This window comes from Podarcis gaigeae (genome assembly GCF_964106915.1).
Source record: "Podarcis gaigeae genome assembly, chromosome: 2".
NCBI classification, from domain to species: Eukaryota; Metazoa; Chordata; class Lepidosauria; order Squamata; family Lacertidae; genus Podarcis; species Podarcis gaigeae.
In genome coordinates, this window is record NC_139679.1 from 52,350,597 (window position 1) to 52,369,925 (window position 19,329).

Consider the following 19,329-nt stretch of genomic DNA (forward strand, 5'->3'; position numbering starts at 1 on the left):
ATACGATGTATACATGAATGAGCAGTGTGCTAATCTAAGCGGAGAAGAGTGGGTGATCACTGCCTCATTGCCTGACTGGATGCTGCTCAGTTGCACTAGAAATCCTTAACAAAATATGTTGCAGCTGGATAGTGTCTAAATAACTTCATTTCTCCTAAGTTTCCATTTACAATTAGCATTGCCCATCTTTTGAATGGCCTTCTACATGTATGTATCAGAACAGCAGTTGTGCATTATTTATTGTAATAGAAACTTTCCACAGTTTAACATTACATGGCAGTGTTATTTTAACTACTGGGTGCTAATTGTCCGATAACATTGTTTCTGCTCATTCTCTCAAACTGCTCTTTTCATGAACTATTATTCATTATTTCAGTAAATGTAGGCCATGCATTTATACTATTGCAAGGAAACTTAACTGGTTAAAAAGTACTATTTCTTTGTAGTTGGCGGACTCCACCCCGGCGAGGTTTCCAGCAACTCCTGTAGATTCTGTCTTCATTTTCTCTTTAGAACAAGAGAAGCAAATGGGCTTTAAAGCTCTGGTGGGGGTTTCCATTCACTGTTATGCAGATATAATGCTGACATTGTGATCTAAAGTTTTAAAGTGATTATAAAAGCAGTGCCATTGCTTAAAACTGTTCTGTTCTTGAACTGGACCGTTAGAGGATGTGTATGTGTGTTTGTAATATCTATGAAAGACTGTAGCTCGGTAGGAGAGCATCTCCAGGTAGGGCTTGAAGTATTACCTTTTCTGAAACCCTGGGAAAACCAGTGTAGACCAATGGTCTGGCTTAGTGTAAGTCGGCCTTCCATATGTCTAATAGCGATATTCTTGCCTCAGAACTGGGAAGCTATCTGCCATCAGCCAGGGCCCATTAGGAGGTCCTTCCCAGGAACAACATGGCAAAGGGGAGATTAAAGTGGCCCCATACCTTGGCCAGAAAAGGAGCTGCTTCAGGGAGCTTTATTCCAACCTCCCTGCCAAAAAGAAAACCCTACAGTACAGCAAGTTGTTATGAGACCACAGAACTGAAGGAAGGTATGTTCTGGCCATATACATTGACTGGGGGACCATGGGCTACTCAGTTGTGCAGGTTTGGCGGTGGGTTATTATTACAACCATAAGCTACCCTGAAGATCATTCATTTGTAGGGGGGGGGGTAGTATATCAGAGAAATTACCATTCACCTTCTCACCCCTTGCTTTTTCCTGTAAGACCTATTGCAGTCGGTAAGAGTCGTCAACAGGCTCATCATAGCTATCTGCCAATCACCCATTCCCACCACCCTTCTGAGTAATACCCCTCCCCGCCTTCTCACTATATAGAAGGGTCTGGAAACTTCTGTTTCAGTGTATCTGAAGAAGTGTGCATGCACACGAAAGCTCATACCAAGAACTAACTTAGTTGGTCTTTAAGGTGCTACTGGAAGGATTTTTTTTTTGTTTTTACTATGGCAGACCAACACGGCTACCTATCTGTAAGAGAAATTACTGTAGCATTGACAGAGCAATCCTATGCATGCTTACTCAGAAGTAGAACACACTGTGTTCAACGGGCCTTAGTCCCATATGGTTGGTGTACATTAGTTTGTTTGTTCTGAAACTCAATAAAATACCGTATTTTCCATGTATAAGACAACCTTTTCCTGATTTTTTTGTGATAAATTGAAGGTCATCTTATACACGGGTTAATATGCTAAGTAAGCGAGGGCTGGTGCTGTGGTGGTAGCAGGAAAATGTCGGAGAGGAGGCTGCTTACCCACTCTTCCCGCCTTAGCAAGAGTATTTGGTGAGTGCCAGTATGCGGTGTATTACAGCACCAGTTGTCTCAGCCAGAGTGGGGGATGCTCAAAAAGCTGCTCAACAGCTCAGCAAACTTACAAAAGAAGCTCAGCAATTGTTGAGGGCTCCCAAAAATAGGGGTCGTCTTATGCACGGGGTCGTTTATATACGGTAATTTTCAAACAAAAGCAAACACAAAAATATACATAATGAAACCACATTGTGTTGGTGGTGCTGTGCATTTGTTTGTAGCCCAAGACTGTTACGGAATCACTGTTCTTTCTTAGAAATAAACTGAAAGTGTTGCTGACCCAAGATCAGTGTAACTGTTCTAGCAAAATAGGTAGTTGTGGACCTCTTACAGAAAAGTAAAACATTTCAAGAGCTGTGTATGTATTTGCAGTGAAGAAATATTGTGCTGTTGAATAAGCAGAAGTAAGTCCTTTGAAACAATGGGTGGATAGTTTGGAAATGTTTTCTAAGGAGTGAGGTGAAAATATTTTGATTTAATAGACATAAGTTATTGACAGTTAAGATTTCATCTTCTTTCTTAGAGCTTGGTGTTTTGAATGTAGTGTGTCTTATATGGAGGTCATGAGTTTCCAGCTTGATGCTAACCATTTTGCATCTTACTAGTACAGTACAAAACTATGAACAGTCGAGACCAACATTTTCCAAAGTCTAGATTATGACTCCACTTTGTTTGATTAGTAAGGTTGCAGGTGCACAATTTGTAAGATTAAAAAGGTTTGTCATTCTATAAAGTTCAGCTTTAGGTACCAGCAGCCTTCATATTTACCCCACTTTTTAAGTGAAAGGTTTTTCAGTAAATCATCACATGAAGCAAGCAAGAATGTTAGAATAAGGTTTAAATGTTAAATTTTAACTAATGCTTACATACTTCTTGGTGCTTTTTGAGTGGTAGCTAACATTCACATTATTCATAATTTACAGGAGCTAATGGTTTTAGTTCACTCTGTTATAACCACAGACTTGTTCCGTAAATTAATTTCAACCATAAATTACTATAAATGTAGCATGTGACCACCATAGAGAAATTGAGGATTCTCTGCAGTTAATTATGAATTGTGAACAAGCATTTTATTTTATTTTAGGTGGAACAGTAAAATAATTACACGTTGTCTCTTCCTATGATTACTGCCGTTTGTTGTAAATTCCAAAACTTTAAAGTTGCCAACATTAAAAAATGCATGTTTTAACTTTGAACGTTATACAGTGGTGCCTCGCTAGACGAAAAGAATTCGTTCCGCGATTCTCTTCGTCTAGCGGTTTTTTCGTCTTGCGAAGCAAGCCCATTGACAACTTAGCGGATTAGCGCTACAGCTGTCAAGCGGCTTCCAGCGATCAGCTGTTAAGCGACTTATCAGCGGAACAGCTGATAAGCGGCTTAGGGGCTTAAGAAAGGGCAAAAAAACCAAAAAAAAAACCCCGCGGGGGGACGCAAGATTTTTTCGTCTTGAGAAGCAACCCCATAGGGAAATTCGTTTTGCGAAGCGCCTGCAAAACGGAAAACCCTTTCGTCTAGCGGGTTTTCCGTCTTGTGAGGCGTTCGTCTTGCGGGGCACCACTGTACAGCTTTGGGTGGTTTACTCAACCTAGGTTTACTCAGAGTAGACCATGCACATTAATTTAATGGGTCTATTCTGAGTTAAGCAACTTGTACTTCCATGGTAGTATTATGCAAAAAGCACAGTGTTTTATTATTTCACTGTATTGTCATGAACTTGGTGGAGTCATCAAGGAATGTGATGGTCTCTCTCCAATTTTCTAGCATGTACCCTGAGATAGCTAGAATGGAATGAATTGCACTGACTTTGGAACTTACTTTTCCTGTATGGATTCCCACCACAGTCTTCTTTGCCCCATTTTCTTGAAATCAGTTATTTTGCTGCCGGGCAGAACCACCAGTCTGCTGAGAATGTCTAGTTATCTGCTTTAAAATGTCAGTAACTACAGTGAGTATGTTTGTACAACTGAACATCTCTGGATTTTAATCTCCCCTCCCCACCCGCAATTGTATTTGACTCTTTTAGAGTTTCAGTTTGAATGCATTTTCCTCATTTCTTCTGATAAAGGTTGGTGATCTATACAGGCTTGAGTATATCTTTCTTACAACAATGAACGTGGGCTATGAATGTGAAAGCTGCATCTTGCATTTTATGTTTCTGTCAGCTTCCTTGGCTTTGCTTATAATTTTTTGCTTCTAAATTTTTACAGGTAAGGCAGAATATATACCTAGAGAACAGGGATCCCTCAGTATTCTAAATAATTTAGTAGGATAGCTATTCAGTCTCCTGCAATACAGGAAATTCTGAAGGTGGCAACATTATTAGTTATTCCTTTTGGGATCATGTGTGCATTTATTTCTTTACTTCTGCTACTGGATTCAGTAGCGCTTTGTGGTTGTGGTAACCACCTAAATTTGCAACATGAGCTGCTAGCTGTCAATAACATCCCAGCCATACGGAACATACATTATATCTGCAACCTGACATTTCTGACTGGTTTTTGAGATGTGCTAAATTTTACCTTGCTGGATTCTGTAGGCAGACATCTCTCCATATGTTCACAGTAACGACATGGCATTTATAGGCAACTATCTAGTGTGGGGATGCGGGTGGCACTGTGGGTAAAACCTCAGCGTCTAGGACTTGCCAATCGCATGGTCGGCGGTTCAAATCCCTGCGGCGGTGGCGCTACCGTCGTTCAGTCCCAGCGCCTGCCAACCTAGCAGTTCGAAAGCACCTCCGGGTGCAAGTAGATAAATAGGGACCGCTTACCAGCGGGAAGGTAAACAGCGTTCCGTGTGCTGCGCTGGCTCGCCAGATGCAGCTTGTCACGCTGGCCACGTGACCCGGAAATGTCTGCGGACAGCGCTGGCTCCTGGCCTATAGAGTGAGATGAGCGCACAACCCTAGAGTCTGGCAAGACTGGCCCGAACGGGCAGGGGTACCTTTACCTTTACCTTATCTAGTGTGCAAGTAACCGCCTGAATACTGAGGTACGCCCTGCAGAATTACACATTAAAAATATTAAAATAGCAAAACACTTTCCTCACTGTGACAGTTAAACTTTATAACTCAGTCATTTTTGCTGAAATGGTGGTGTGAGGTCTCAACATACTTCGAAACATCTGTGATTTGCTGTAATATGACCAAAAAAAACCCTGACTGGTATTCTTGTTAATTGCATTAACCTGAACATGGCCTTTTAGGGGTGTAGTTGGTTGGACAATAGAGATTTTGCAGAGGTTACTAATTGCCTGTTAAACAAAAATGAATGCAACAACACAAGAAAATTATTTGTAGATGAGCAAACAAAATTTTTTGAAACACATTTTGAAACTGTGGCAAAGTAATATCTTCATTTGGTGATATAGGAAGAAGAAAAATGCAGGAAACCATGTAAAGAATGTACCATTTTGAACATATTATAACTTCTGCACTCAAAACACAATCTGCAATATGATTTGCATTTGCATTGCCAGGATTATTGTTTTATTACTAAAAAAAACTTAAAAGACACAACATCCATTTGTTTACACAAAATAAGACCCATTCTTATTTCTCCCTTGTGTGGTTACCATTTGTTTAGCATAGACATTTTGTTGGCCAATACAATCATGTTGCTCCCCCCCCCCACACACACACATTGATTTCTATGAGCTGCCCTGGGAGAAATTTAAAAGTGGCTTCTTAACGTGAACCAGGAAATGGCCTGTCTAGGCAATGAGATGATTCTCATTGATATTTTCTGGTCTACCTTGTTCTCAAATTATTGGATTTCTTCCTGCATTATGGATTTCCTGTAGCTTAAAATGTAGAATGGAAAGTAGTTTATCAAATATACATGAGGAAAACATAAGATGACAGTTTTTTTTAAAAAATGGACTTCCTTTCATTGAGAGGTAGTCTTGCCAGAGGTTAAAACATTGGCATCTTATGTAGGTAACATGGAACTGTGCCACAGTACAGTCATACCTCGTGTTGTGTCTGCTTCATGTTGCGTCTTTTCACGTTACGTCCCACAGCAACCCAGAAGTACCAGAATGGGTTACTTCCGGCTTTTGCCACTCGCACATGTGCAGAAGTGCTAAATCGCACTTCGCGCATGTACAGAAGTGCCAAATCGCGCCTACGCAGTGCTACGAGTTGCGGGCATTTCACGTTACGGGCGGGCCTTTGGAACAGATCCCGTCCATATCACAAGGTACCACTGTATCTTAATATGCCCTAGTACACTTTTCATTACCTCTTGGATCTACCTTTAGTAACACTTAGATAGCCTTCAGTGCATTGAGGTTTGCTGACATTTGTTTATACACAGCTCTCTTAACTCTCTTATACACAGCATTTCAGCTGGGTTGAGGTCTGGATTTTGACTAGGCCATTGCGACACCTTGGTTCTGTTCTTTTTCAGCCATTCTGTTGTAGATTTACTGGCATGCTTAGGATCCTTGTCCTGTTACATGACCCAGTTTCAGCCAAGCTTCAGCTGTTGGGCAGATGACCACACATTTGGCTGTAGAATACTTTGGTATACAGAGGAGTTCATGGTCGACTCAGTGACTGCCAGGTTCCCAGGTCCTGTGGCTGTAAAACAAGCCCAAATTATCACCCTTCCACCACCATGCTTGACAGTTGGTATGAGGTGCTTGTGCTTATATGCTGTCATTGATTTTTGCTAAACGTGGCACTGTGAATTATGGCCAAACATCTCCACTCTGGTCTCATCTGTCCAAAGGACATTGTTCTGGAAGTCTTGTGGTTTGTTCAGATGCAACTTTGCAAACCAAAGCCATGCTGCCATGTTCTTTGGCAAACATTCCAAACCATACTTGCTCAGTCTTTTGATAATTATACTGCTATGAACTTTAACATTTAACAAGCTAACTGAGGCCTGTAGGTCCTGAGATGGAACTCTTGGGTTTTTTGCAGTTTCTGTGAGCGTCGCTTGGTCTGGCTTCGGGGTGAATTTGCTGGGGACGTCTACTCCTGAGAAGATTGCCAACTGTCTTGAATGTTTCCCACTTTTGAATAATCTTTCTCACTGTAGAATGATGGACTTAAAATTGGTTGGAGATGGCCTTAGAATCTTTCCCAATTTCATGGGCGGCAGCACCTGCTTCTCTAAGAGCATTGTGTCATCTTTCCCCCTTGGCATCTTTCCCCCTGAATGCTCCAGACCAGCAATCTGAAAAAACTTAGGCTTTTATAGACGTGGGCACACTTGGTGATGATCACTTAGCCAAGGGCATTTGATTAACAGCCCCTGTCTGCTACTTAGCCTCTTGATTCCTATGGAAGCGGTAAGGGTGTACTTAGTTTTTCACACATGATTTCTGCACCTTGGCTTTATTTCTGTATACCCAGAACAAACTCAGTTGGTCTCTAAGGTGCTACTGGACAATTTTCTTATTTTTTTATTTATTTTGACTACGTCAGACCAACACAACTACATACCTGAATTTAAAATTGACTGTAATTCTTCTACTTCATTGTTCAGTACATTCCAAATATTAAACCTTTACTACGTTGGTCAGTTGCCCCCAGTGTGCTCTAAATGGAAAATTTTCTAGACTGTAAAAGGCCCAACAGAAGTAGGGAAACTTTGCAGCACCATCAAATGTATTTGATGTGTAATGCAATCAACTCAGGTATAGTACAGTGGTACCTCTGCTTATGGACGCGATCCATTCCGGGGTGCCGTTTGCACCCCGAAAAGTCTATAAGTAAAGCGCCACTTCTGCATGATGCAATAGAGTGCTTTTGCGCATGCGGAAAGCGTGCAGAGCGCTTCTGCTTGTGCGGCAAAACCCAGAAGTATACACTTCCGGGTTTGCCGCATTCGTAACCCGAAAGTCCGCAACCTGAACCTAACACAACTAGAGGTATGACTGTATCTGGAAGCAAGTCTGTCTCCCTCTGACAACAAAGCACCTTCAAGCTACAGAGTGAATGCAGACAGCCGCCCTAGCAGTAGAATCACTAATGCATTGTTGAAGGAGCAGGAAAGGTATACCAAAATGTGACAGTGTGTGGAAACACTAAAGTTGAACTTCATGTAACTCCAGCTGTGTGTCTAATTTTGATGCGCTCTTCTCTTTGAACACATGAGGTTATTGCTGAAGTGTTTTAATTAATAGATAGTGGGTTTATATCTTTTTTTAAAGTGAGCTATATGATGGATTAACAAAGATTGATTAACAGTTACCGTAGTTAACTTAATTGTCTCTCTTTGTTAATGAATATTTTAGAAATCATACGATTTGGGGTTGGAAGAGATCTTATCAGTCGAGTCCAACCTTCTGCTCTGAAGCAAGACAATGATTATATTATCTCTGCATGGAATTGGTCAGAGCTTGGGGAGCTGCAAGATCCACTTTAATACTCTTGAGGTCAGCTTTCCTTCCTCCCAATAACTGCAGGCTAAAGTAATTCCTGCCCAGAGCTGTTGAAAGGGCATCCATGAAAAATGGAAATGTTTTACTGTCTTAAGAGTTAGTATGATAGTATCTATTTTTTAAGAACAACAATAAGAAGCCTAAAGACCTTTGGACCTGGTATATTGATCAAGTGAAATAAAGGATTAAGTTCCAAATATTTTAACAGTATTCAGTAATTTTAAATTTTCTAACCCCAGTATGTAGAAGGCTACATACATTCCCTACTGCATACATCAAGATTTGTGTGAGGATGCTTGGCTCCTTTCCTGGAGCAGTGGCATAAGAAACATGATCTCTTCTAATGAGGCACAAATGGGAGGGAAGGCCTAATTTTACTGAAGTCTAAGGTAAGGCTTTGGGTGAATAAAATATGTTTGGACTTGTACTATATGTGGGTGTGAGAAGAGGTTCAATGTTATGAAAATATGTGCGTTCTGATTTTCTGTAAACAAAGTATTCTGAGGCTGTTTATGGGATGCCTAGATCTGTACCTACGATGCATCTCAGCAAGACATATTGTGACTATGTCCATGGTCATAGACTAAAGCAAAACACATTTCAGTAGAGTATTTAGAATTTCAGCCTAATTCAGAATGATTGCTGTTGAACTCCCACAACAAAGAAAGGGGGTCATTACCTTCTACTGTTTTATTTTTATTTCATAAAATTCATATACTGCTTATCTGTAATTAGAACCTCCAAGTGGTTTACAAAGAATGTAAGATACACATTCAAATGGTCAGTAAATGCAAACTTTTTTAAAAAAGTGAAATTAATTAAATCAGCAGTTAAACATTTAACAAAGCTAAAACACTTCTTTTCCACAAGTTGATCAATTCGTAAGTATCCTAGTTTGCTATTTCAAGTGACAAGCTCCATGGCAGTATTGTTTCTACTATCGTAACTCTGTTCTGCTTGATCACATGAGGGCTAAATTTGTATAGGGAGCTAAGTGTGTATTCACCAATCCCAACATGTTGTGGTTACTAGATACCCCAACACCACTTCTGACTGTCATGTGTTCAGCACAAAAATCTGAAGTGGGCTTCTAACCATATTCAGCGGAATGCAGTTAAAAGTCTCTACAATACTAGGAACCTTGCAGTATTGCTCAGAGGCTTCTGACTATGCCTGGCATGTAGGGGACAGTGTGGGTGGGGGCCAGTATGCATGTAACCTGCTTACAGAGCATATTTAGTACTTGCATTATCATGCTGAATAGGGTTTCTCCTTAATAATATGCTTGTTACTTAGCAACAAAATATGGAAGTAGAGCCTTCAGGATAGGGATAACTGAGAATGAAGCACAAATTTGCACCAGTTATTTCCGAAGACATAGCCCAAGGAAGGAAGGCTGCACAGATGCTCTTTTACTGCACAGTGACACTGCTGAACTTTATGTAAGGTGTAATAACTGAACGAAAATTCACTACAACTGCAGTAACAGCAGTACTGTATATGCAGAGAAGTTCCGCACATGTGGCAAACATTTGTGTAGACATTCACACCACAGATGTTATTTTAAAAGTTAGCAAGTAGTCTTGCTGGCGAGCCACTCTGACCGAGAAGGAAGGGTGTTGTCAGAGAAGTGTCACGCATGTTAAGCCATTACAGTGGTACCTCATGTTAAGTACTTAATTCGTCCCAGAGGTCCGTTCTTAACCTGAAACTGTTCTTAACCTGAAGCACCACTTTAGCTAATGGGGCCTCCTGCTGCTTCCGCGCTGCCGGAGCACAACTTCTGTTCCCATCCTGAAGCAAAGTTCTTAACCAGAAGCACTATTTCCGGGTTAGCGGAGTCTGAAGCGTATATAACCTGAAGTGTATGTAACCTGAAGCGCATGTAACCCGAGGTACCACTGTACTCCCCTTCTTCAACCTCCCTCCCCTTTAGCTGAAATAGGGCTGGCCCAAGACACTTCATTGCTTAAGGTAAAAATAACATCCCATGTACCAAAGCTGCCCAGACCAGCAGTTGAATCTCAGCTATGAGATAGCAGATTGTCTTCAGGTGCAGTGAAGGATGCTATCTTAGGCGTTGCAGGACAGGTCACACATACACTCCACACACACCCTCAGAATTTGCCACCTGAAGTGCCTGTCTCATGTCAGGGCCAGCCGTGACTAGGAAGTCGTGTGAGAAGCAGGGACATGAGTGTGCAAATAAGCATATGCTTCCCCTCAGTAGTGCTGAGCATGGAAGTCAGGGGTTGACAACTTGGGAGCCAGAATGGTACCCCTCGGTCAGATTTAGTTCAGGGATTTATCAGTTCCCTGCTTTAGTTTACGGCAATGAATGCACAATGATAGGATATCATTTTATGCCTGATAAAGCTTTTGACTAGCTTTTACAAACTATGCAACTACAGAGATTTTTTTTTTCTTGCAATACAAATTCAGTTGGAAGCTTGAATTGTTTGGATCAACTTCTGCCATTCCAGATGTCTCTTACATACCATGAATTTCTTTGGCCGTCTTCCTATGTATTCTTTTTCCATCAAGGGTTTAACAGAGTAACATTGATGCAAAGATGTGTTGTTGCTACATTTAATTGCCACTGCCAGCATCTATTGAATAACCTATTGGCATTTACTTGTGTCAGTGATGGGGTCTTGAAATTTGGCAATGTAAAGTTCTCATTAATCAAACTGACTGCCTTGTAAAAGGAGCTGAGGATGTTTCCCATCTCAACTTAAAATTGAAGTGTTTGTGATATTGTTAGATATTTTTAAATATCATCCCAGTCTACTGAAATTGATAAAGTTACTTTCCTAAAGAAAGTTTTGTAAATTAAATTTACATTTGTTTATACTTTCTGTGAGATACCTTATCAGCTGCAGTTCTATTTTCAGAAAAGATGAGGCATTCAAAATTCTGGTTTGTGAATATTTTACTAACTTTAAAACATTTACTACTTTGATTAAAGGAGTGTGTCCATTCTCCCCATTGAGATGATTTCATCACTAACCGATTGCTAAGTACTGCTTTGACTGGGCAGAGTAATTAATGCTTAATATTGGCAGCAGTCAAATCTGAGCTTACACATGATATTGTTGGATTTCCCCCCCTAATCTTTTGACTAGAGTCCTAGAATAATTGTGTTTTTTTTATTAGGCTGCTTAGAGGATTAAATAGATGCCACTAAATTCTGTGGACTTTTTAAAACAAAAACAAAAAAACATCTCATCATACTGTCAGTGCATTCTCCGATGATAGCTTCTGTGGTGACAGAATAATCTGTATTTCCCTGTCACAGAATAATCCAGTATTTCCCATTTATTTGGGCCATACCTTTTTGTAATAGGGAAAATATATTATCCAACTTGCATGCAGTTCTTTTGTAGTACTCTCTGAAGTGGCAGAAATCATGCGGTGAGGCTTTAAAAAGTAACACTAGAGCTCTTGAAGGCACACATAAGAGCATTCCATGGTCCTTCTGAAGTGCATTTTCAAAAAACTTGATTTTACTCCCCTTTCATTATATAAACCACCAATGTTGTAAACTGCTCAATAGAGCAAAATACGATTTTTAAGAAGTAGTAATATCAGCAGTCTCCTTCAGTGCTGAAGAGGCCAAGGACTCAAATTTCAAAGCTGTATCTTTCAGCAAAATGACTAGGCAACATGGTAAATGATATTCATGTATTTATGCAAGTTATTTTTTCTGCTGTTTATGTAAAAAATTGATTAATGTTCAGAATCAAGCACAGGCTGTTCCTGTACTTATCCTCCGGTTGAAAGGGGGTACTGTGTTCTTGGTACAATCGTTTCTGTATCTCAGATCTTGAGAGGTGCTGAAGATTTAATGGTGACATATTCCTTGATGGGCATCAGCATTTAGCACTTTGTTCTAGTTTAAGAAAAATATAACATTCAGATCATATGTAAAATATAGAAATTAAAATTGACCTTCCTGTGCTTAAAAGCAGCCATTAATAAAGATCAAATACAAAAAACCCAAACTACAACCAGCCATTAAAATTTGACCAAAAATTTTTATTTGATTGTTCTTTGAAAGCATTTAATTAATGAAAAGAACTAATTTTTTTCTTACCCCTCTTTCAAAGCAGTCAAATTAACCTGACTTGAGCAACAGCAAGTAATTAAACCATGCCCCAACATTTCCCTGCTAAGAAAATTTTATCCCGATTTCTCTCATTTCCTTAATGTACCAGTAGTTCTTGTCATCACATTACGAAGCAGTAACGATGCACAAATGTGAGTGTAAAGTGGTATGGCCTTCTGAGATGGATTAATTAAAGTTTCTGGCACTAATTATAACAACTACTGCTTTTTATTGTTTAAACCTTATTAAACTCTGCAATCCCTTCAGAAAAACAAGGCTTGGAGAGTAAATTGTGTATGTTGAAAACCTAAGCATACCCTCTTTGAAATTTATCCCCTTCTGCTAGCCTGCCAGTGAGGTTATCATATCTGCCAAGTCTGGGAAGATAAATCTTGGCTTGACTGTCTAAACTGATGTTCATTCTGTACCTAATAATAACACTTTTCCTCTTGTTCAAGACTGTACAACTACAGTGATTTTTAAATACATATTTTAGGTTCAACTACAAAAAAATTGTTGCACCTACCTATTGAAGTGTTGGGTGTTTTCCACTGGTTCATATGGCAGATGGATTATCAAAACATATTACAGAAATTTTTTTATCATAGCAGTGCAGAATATGGTCTTTAAAGGATATATTTAATAGCAAAATACCATATCTCACATAATCTGGGTAGTCAATTGTATGCAAAATCCCATGACATGTTGAGGAGGAAAACATTTTAAATGCAAAAGAAGTGTCCTGTCTCACAAAATGTTACCTATGATCATTATTTTTGCCCTCAGCTATTTTCTCCAGTTTCTGCAACCCACTTTTCAGACTTTTCTGTCCATTGTAATAATAATTGTAATAAAGCTGTCTACAAGAGTTCTAGTGTAGTTTTTGTTATGTGAATGGTGCTATGGGCCCCCTGAGTGGGTTACACAGACCCCCTGGAGTTCATGGACCACCAATTGGGAACCACTGATCTCGAGCATTAAGGTATTTTCCAAGTCTGTTTTTCCATGTGGATGCAGATATGTATTTGTCCTGGAAGACACTTTATCCTTGGAAATTGTTTTAAAGGTTTTCAGTAAAGTTTGTAGTAAAAAATGAGAGAATGTAAGGGAAATATGAACAGTTTGATGGTCACAGCTTTCAGTTTGGTTCTGGGCCCAATACAGAGTGCTAATAGTTATCTTTTAAAGCCCTAAATGGCTTTGGAACAGGATACCTGAAGCGTATTCTCCTCCCATATATACTAGCCTGGGCCTTAAGATCTTCATTGAGTGGCATTCTCCCAGGTACTGGGAATTGATGTACTTTAACTGTGTGTTGAATCCACTTTAAATGTATGGTGTGGATCTGCCCAAGTGACTGGTGTTCGTGAAATTTTGCCCTGCAGGAGTGGATACTTCTCATTTATGGTAGGTCTTCAGCTGCCCTTGTTTTAGTGATAATTCTGTGCTACAGCAAGTCTTTTACTGTAGCCCATTGACCTAAGAATGGCAAATTTTGCCTTTTAAATTACCGTGCCAAGGTGAATGGGGTGGGATGGGAATGATTTGAGAATTGAACCTCCAGCTGTTTGTAGTTGAGTGTGAGAGAAGCAGCCTGACATTTGAGGAGCCCAGAGAATGTTATCCTCTCATTATACATTCAGTATGCAGTCTTTTTGCAACTGCAGGTGGCCAGCATGGTTGCAGGCATGCAGAGTTCCTGTACTGATCTTTCAGTGACAGAGGTGTTTTAAGAAATTACAGTGACATGATTCTAACCAAAATTGAAACACTATGTTGTACGTCACTAGAATTTTTAAAAATGGAGTGAGTTGAAAGTTATGTGAAGTATTCTGTTGGCCGTTTAACTGAACATGAAATAAAATCCTGTGGAAATAGTAGCTTTTGAAATAAGGCAAAACAGTGATAGTGCTTCGCTGATAGGAGCAGCTATAAACTTAATCATTGCTAGTGAGTTTGTCAGCTAACATTTCCGCTTCAAGCTTATGCCAATCTTCTAATTAAGTGATGAGCTCAAATAGCTGAAGAGAGCTATTAATGGCATTTAGTTAATTGGCTAATGTGATCCTACCAATAAATGTCACAGTGGGACAAACTGTTAATGTACTGTTAACTAAAACCAGTAGATCTTAGCTGAGCTGGGAAGTAGCTTGTAGATCATCCCTTCTAGAGAAAGGAATAATACTTAAGAGTCAAGGATTGAGAGATCATTATGTGATTCTACTAGCTGAGAAGATTTGTGTCTCAGTTGTGGCTGCTGGGCACTCAATTCAGCTCCAATTTAGGCTTAATGGTGGTAGACTTACAATGGATTTTCACCAGGCTGCCTGCCAGCATTGTGTGTTTGCCCAACAAACCTGGATAGAACGGTTGCATCCCATATCTTCCAAACTAGTAATCTAATGATAATGATTATAATTTATTATTTCTACCCTGCCTATCTGGCTGGGTTTTCTCCGCCACTCTGGGCAGCTTTCAACAGAACATTAAAAACCGAATAAAACTTCAAACATTAAAAACTTCCCTAAACAGGGCTTCCTTCAGTTACTCTTTTTCATACAATAATAAAATGTGCTCCCAATACCAATACCACTTCTGTCAGATCAGAGAGGGTTCAGTGTACACCAGCAGAATTCCCATTTTAGACTACAGTGGTACCTCAGGTTACATACGCTTCAGGTTACAGACTCCGCTAACCAAGAAATTGTACCTCGGGTTAAGATCTTTGCTTCAGAATGAGAACAGAAATCGTGCCACGGCAGCAGCGGGAGGCCCCATTAGCTAAAGTGGTGCTTCAGGTTAAGAACAGTTTCAGGTTAAGAACAGACCTCCGGAACGAATTAAGTACTTAACCCGAGGTACCACTGTATATGAAAGGAATTGGAGATTTGTTGTGACTCATAGTGAATAGGCAATATCCCCTTTAGTCTTAAAGTGCTTCAGCTGTTGTGTTAGATGATCTGAACTCTAAGCAATCTAATCCTTAGTCATTTGTCTATTACACACGTTTGTTGCAGAGATTGTACTCTACCTTACACTTAACCCAGTCCAAAACAATATATTATCTCATTCACTATAATGAAGGAAGAGAGCATAATCAAGCTGTAAATAGAAGAGGACCTATGACAGAAATTAGTATCCTGACAGCATGCAGGGTAAGCTTCTCAGCAGGATAGATACCTGGGGAGAAGAAAAAAGGTGTTGAGAAACAGCAAGGATGTTGGAATTGCCTGTAAGCCATTTCTATAATTAATGTTTGGGGGAAGCAAAAAATAAATCAAATCATTTGGTATACATTTACATTCATTGTGTTTGTGTTCAAAGATGAGGCTAGCTGTTACTAAACCCAAATGCTTACTGAAGTTGCTGTTTAGAATCTGATGACACACTAGTTGAATTCAAAATGTTCCATTTAATTGTTCTTTAAAGTGTATGAAGGTGGGGATGTGATGCAGGGAGTTTGAAAAGCTTTCATACACTTGTCCATAATAGTTTGGAGTCTGCCAGATTTGCACTCAACCTATAAATTTCCTCTAAATTCAGTGTGTGACTACAGTTCTTGTATATTTGAGGCCTGCCAACAAGCTGGTTGTTTTGTGAACAGTTACATCTACTGTTCTGGATTTTATAGATGGTCAGCACAAAAGGCAACTTGCTCTAGTTGCATAAAACATAAAGAAGAAGCAGATTTGCGTGGTCAAGTATCTAAAGAAAAGACTATTATTACCATACAGTCCTACCAGCATACACAACTAACACCCTTTTATAATTATAATCGGTTGTAGCTTATTTTGAGATACAGTAATTGGCCCTAGGTCAGACAATAAGTGTTTTATGACAGAGGAAGGATTTAAACCTGGGTCTCTGACCCACGTCCAACACTTTAGTCACTACACCAAAACATATAAGGCACACAAAATATGAATGGGATCAACCTGACTTTTCAGATGATTCATTACCTGCATTTTCTGGCAGCATTCTCAACCTTAGATAGTTCACCTTAATTTTCCTTTGCTTTGAGACCATTATTCTGTTAAATATTTTAATGAATCCACAGCCTGCTGAGCACTATACCAATTTGAATTGGTAAATATAAAACGTATCTTATTGGATGAATGAAGTTAAACTATATAATCTGCTAGCTGTAAGATAGGGGTGTCTGTTACTCTTTTCAAAAAGAGATAATTGATGTTTGTGCAACTCCTGTGGAGACATATATTCATCTTCTAGAATATATCCTGTTGCATTTCCAGTAGCTGCTTAAATGCAGCCAATGTGACTTGTTTATGCAGTAGCAGTGTTGGAAGAGTTTCCATTTTTATTTATTTCCCCTCATTTATTCTGTTGTTTCTAGCTCTTGCTACTCAGAAACACAAAGTATTTTTTGTGAGACGTATTCTTTGAAGATTCCTACAGCTCACTTGAGTGCAAGTTTCATTTTAGATACTCTTTGGAGAATTTGCCATTTGTTGCAAAAAGAGTCAGATAATTGTTGCTTAGTTTTCCTAGCTTCAATAATCAACTAAACCAACTAAACATTGAAATCTGGTAACTTGCTGAACACTGAAGAACTACTGACAACTTGTATATTTCTGTTTGCACAAACATGATCAGCAAAAGATTAGGCAAATATTTGTCTCCTCTTTCAGTCACGACTGGTGAATAAGAGCCATCTTATCCTCAAACATTCAAAATTATGAAATGGCCACTATAATATTGACAAGTATTTTTGCATTTTATTCACTATCCTGCTTGTAGTAACTACATGAGTGTTCTATGCAGCAAAAGTGTAAAATGTTAAGGGAATGTGTTTGGTGATGAGAACACAGTAAGGAAATATTTGTATGTATTCCTGGTGTGAAGCACTACATGTTTAGGAATGTGCAGCTACCCTTCACATTCATATATGTTTCAGAGATCACCAGTTTAAAAGCCGAAAGCATACAGCAATGGGAGACAGGCTCCGGTGGAAATCCATTCCTTATATAAAAATCTTGCATTTAATGATGAACAATTCAGCGTATTTTGATCATATCTGGTAACTCAGAAATGGAAGAGTGAAATGTATTTTTGCCTTTTGTGACGAGATGCTCTTACTTAATAGTTGGCTCTTGGGGCAGTGGCATTCTGAAACTTTTTTTGTTACAAAAGATCAGACTGTAACAGATGTCACAAAAAGTGAAGAAACCAAAAAACACTGTGGAAGATCATAATGGAGTACTGTTGAAAAGGCATTTGAGCTAGGGAGGAGATAACCAAAAGTTGTTACTCAGTTTGAACAGCTCTCAATCAGAGAAAAGGAGCAAGTTGTTTCAATACAGTGCCTGATATCTTCTCTTCTCCCCCACCCCCAGTTGCACTAGGTCGTAATCAGCCCTTGAAAAAGGAAAAACCAAAATGGAAAAGTGATTATCCGATGACAGATGGACAACTGCGCAGCAAAAGAGACGAATTTTGGGACACCGCACCTGCTTTTGAAGGCCGCAAGGAAATCTGGGATGCCTTGAAGGCTGCAGCACATGCATTTGAGAACAATGATCATGAACTTGCACAGGCAATCATTGATGGTGCAAACATAACATTACCTCATGGTAAGTATGCCCATAATGGATGGACTTTAGCAGCAGTGAGTAGAAAATAATTTCACTTAGACAACTTTCCTGAAGTCATGCTTTCCAAATGACTAGATCCACATGTAAATGAATATAATGACTGCTTTTTGATGTTAATTTATTTAGAAAGGTTTAGCGTTATGACAAAGGAGCCTCAGTAACCTTCAAGTTTACACATCCCCCACCTTCCGATAGAACCATGAGTTACAGATTGTGAGTTTCATCTTTAGAGTTTTGTATATTTCCTCTCTGACATCATCAGCCAGGGTTAAAATTGTGAGTACAATATGCACCACAGCTCCACAAATGCACAAAGTGATTAGTATCAAATAACAATTTGTGTTCTACTACTCCGTTGTCATACAGTCGTACCTTGGAAGTTGAACGGAATCCATTCCAAAAGTCCATTCGACTTCCAAAACATTTGGAAACCAAAGCGTGGCTTTGGATTACCTGCAGGAAGCTCCTGCAACCAATCGGAAGCTGCGGAAGTCCTGTCGGAAGTTTGGCTTCCAAAAATAGTTCACAAAGTGGAACAGTCACTTCTGCATCATTCGGGAGCCAAACATTCCAGAACTAGACTGTTCAAAAACCAAGGTACGACTGTACTCAGTTTGAGAGACAGTACCTCTTTTCTTTGAAGCAAGAGAAAGACCTGGGGAAAGACTAGCATGACACATTTCTAGAAATCCTTTCTGGGGACAGTAGAAGTTCCTGGTAACCCTCTAAAAGCAGTCATTTAAGCAATTGTTCCTTTTTTGCTTGTAACTGTTGGATTGTTATCAACCTTTATGCTGTAAGGAGAAATGAGCATGTGTGTGTTTTTGTTCTGCTCCTCTAAAGAGCAGGGTTTGGTTCACATTCTTGCTGTATCATCTCTGTCCTTTACCATGTCTTGTAATTATTTGAAACCATCAGTAATATGAACATCTATACTCCACTTTCTGAAAAGCCCACTTTTATAACCTTTTTCTAGGCAGCCTCTTAGCATAACCCTTTTTCTGATCTTCACCAGCAAAGTACTGTTAACACACTGAGGATGCATAGTTGTTTAGTCAGGTCTCAACTGTCCTCTTTCACTTCTGCTTTCTCTGTTCTTTGCCTCATACCTCAGCTGATTTTTCCCTTCTGAAAGATAACTTCCAACTAACAGTTAACAAGCCCATTCATTATGGACCAGAACCACCAGGAAATCAGAATCTGTTGTTTCCCAGACCCAATCAAGATGGATTTACCTTATCCTGGCCTTGTCCGTAAAAATTAGAAGCGCTTGTGTCTCCCTCCAGCTCCCTCCCTCAGAACCTGTTACTCAGCAGCTACAGTCAAACCTTGGTTCCCGAATGCCTCTGATTAGGAACGTTTCCGCTCCCAAACACCGAAAACCCAGAAGTAATTGCTCT

The 19,329-nt window shown here is 39.6% G+C and overlaps 1 protein-coding gene across 3 annotated transcripts in view; it reads left to right on the forward strand.

The window, feature by feature from the left end:
- The window catches only part of UBTD2 (ubiquitin domain containing 2), a 41,784-nt gene that overhangs the window by 6,569 nt on the left and 15,886 nt on the right, over positions 1 to 19,329 (forward strand). For 2 of the 3 annotated variants that reach the window (XM_083725577.1, XM_083725576.1), the window contains exon 2: positions 17,672 to 17,908. In XM_083725577.1, coding sequence (XP_083581703.1) covers positions 17,672 to 17,908 — 237 coding nt within the window. Of the gene's footprint in view, positions 1 to 888; positions 1,043 to 17,671; positions 17,909 to 19,329 lie in introns of those variants that run through there. The other variant, XM_083725575.1, reaches the window with a different exon arrangement.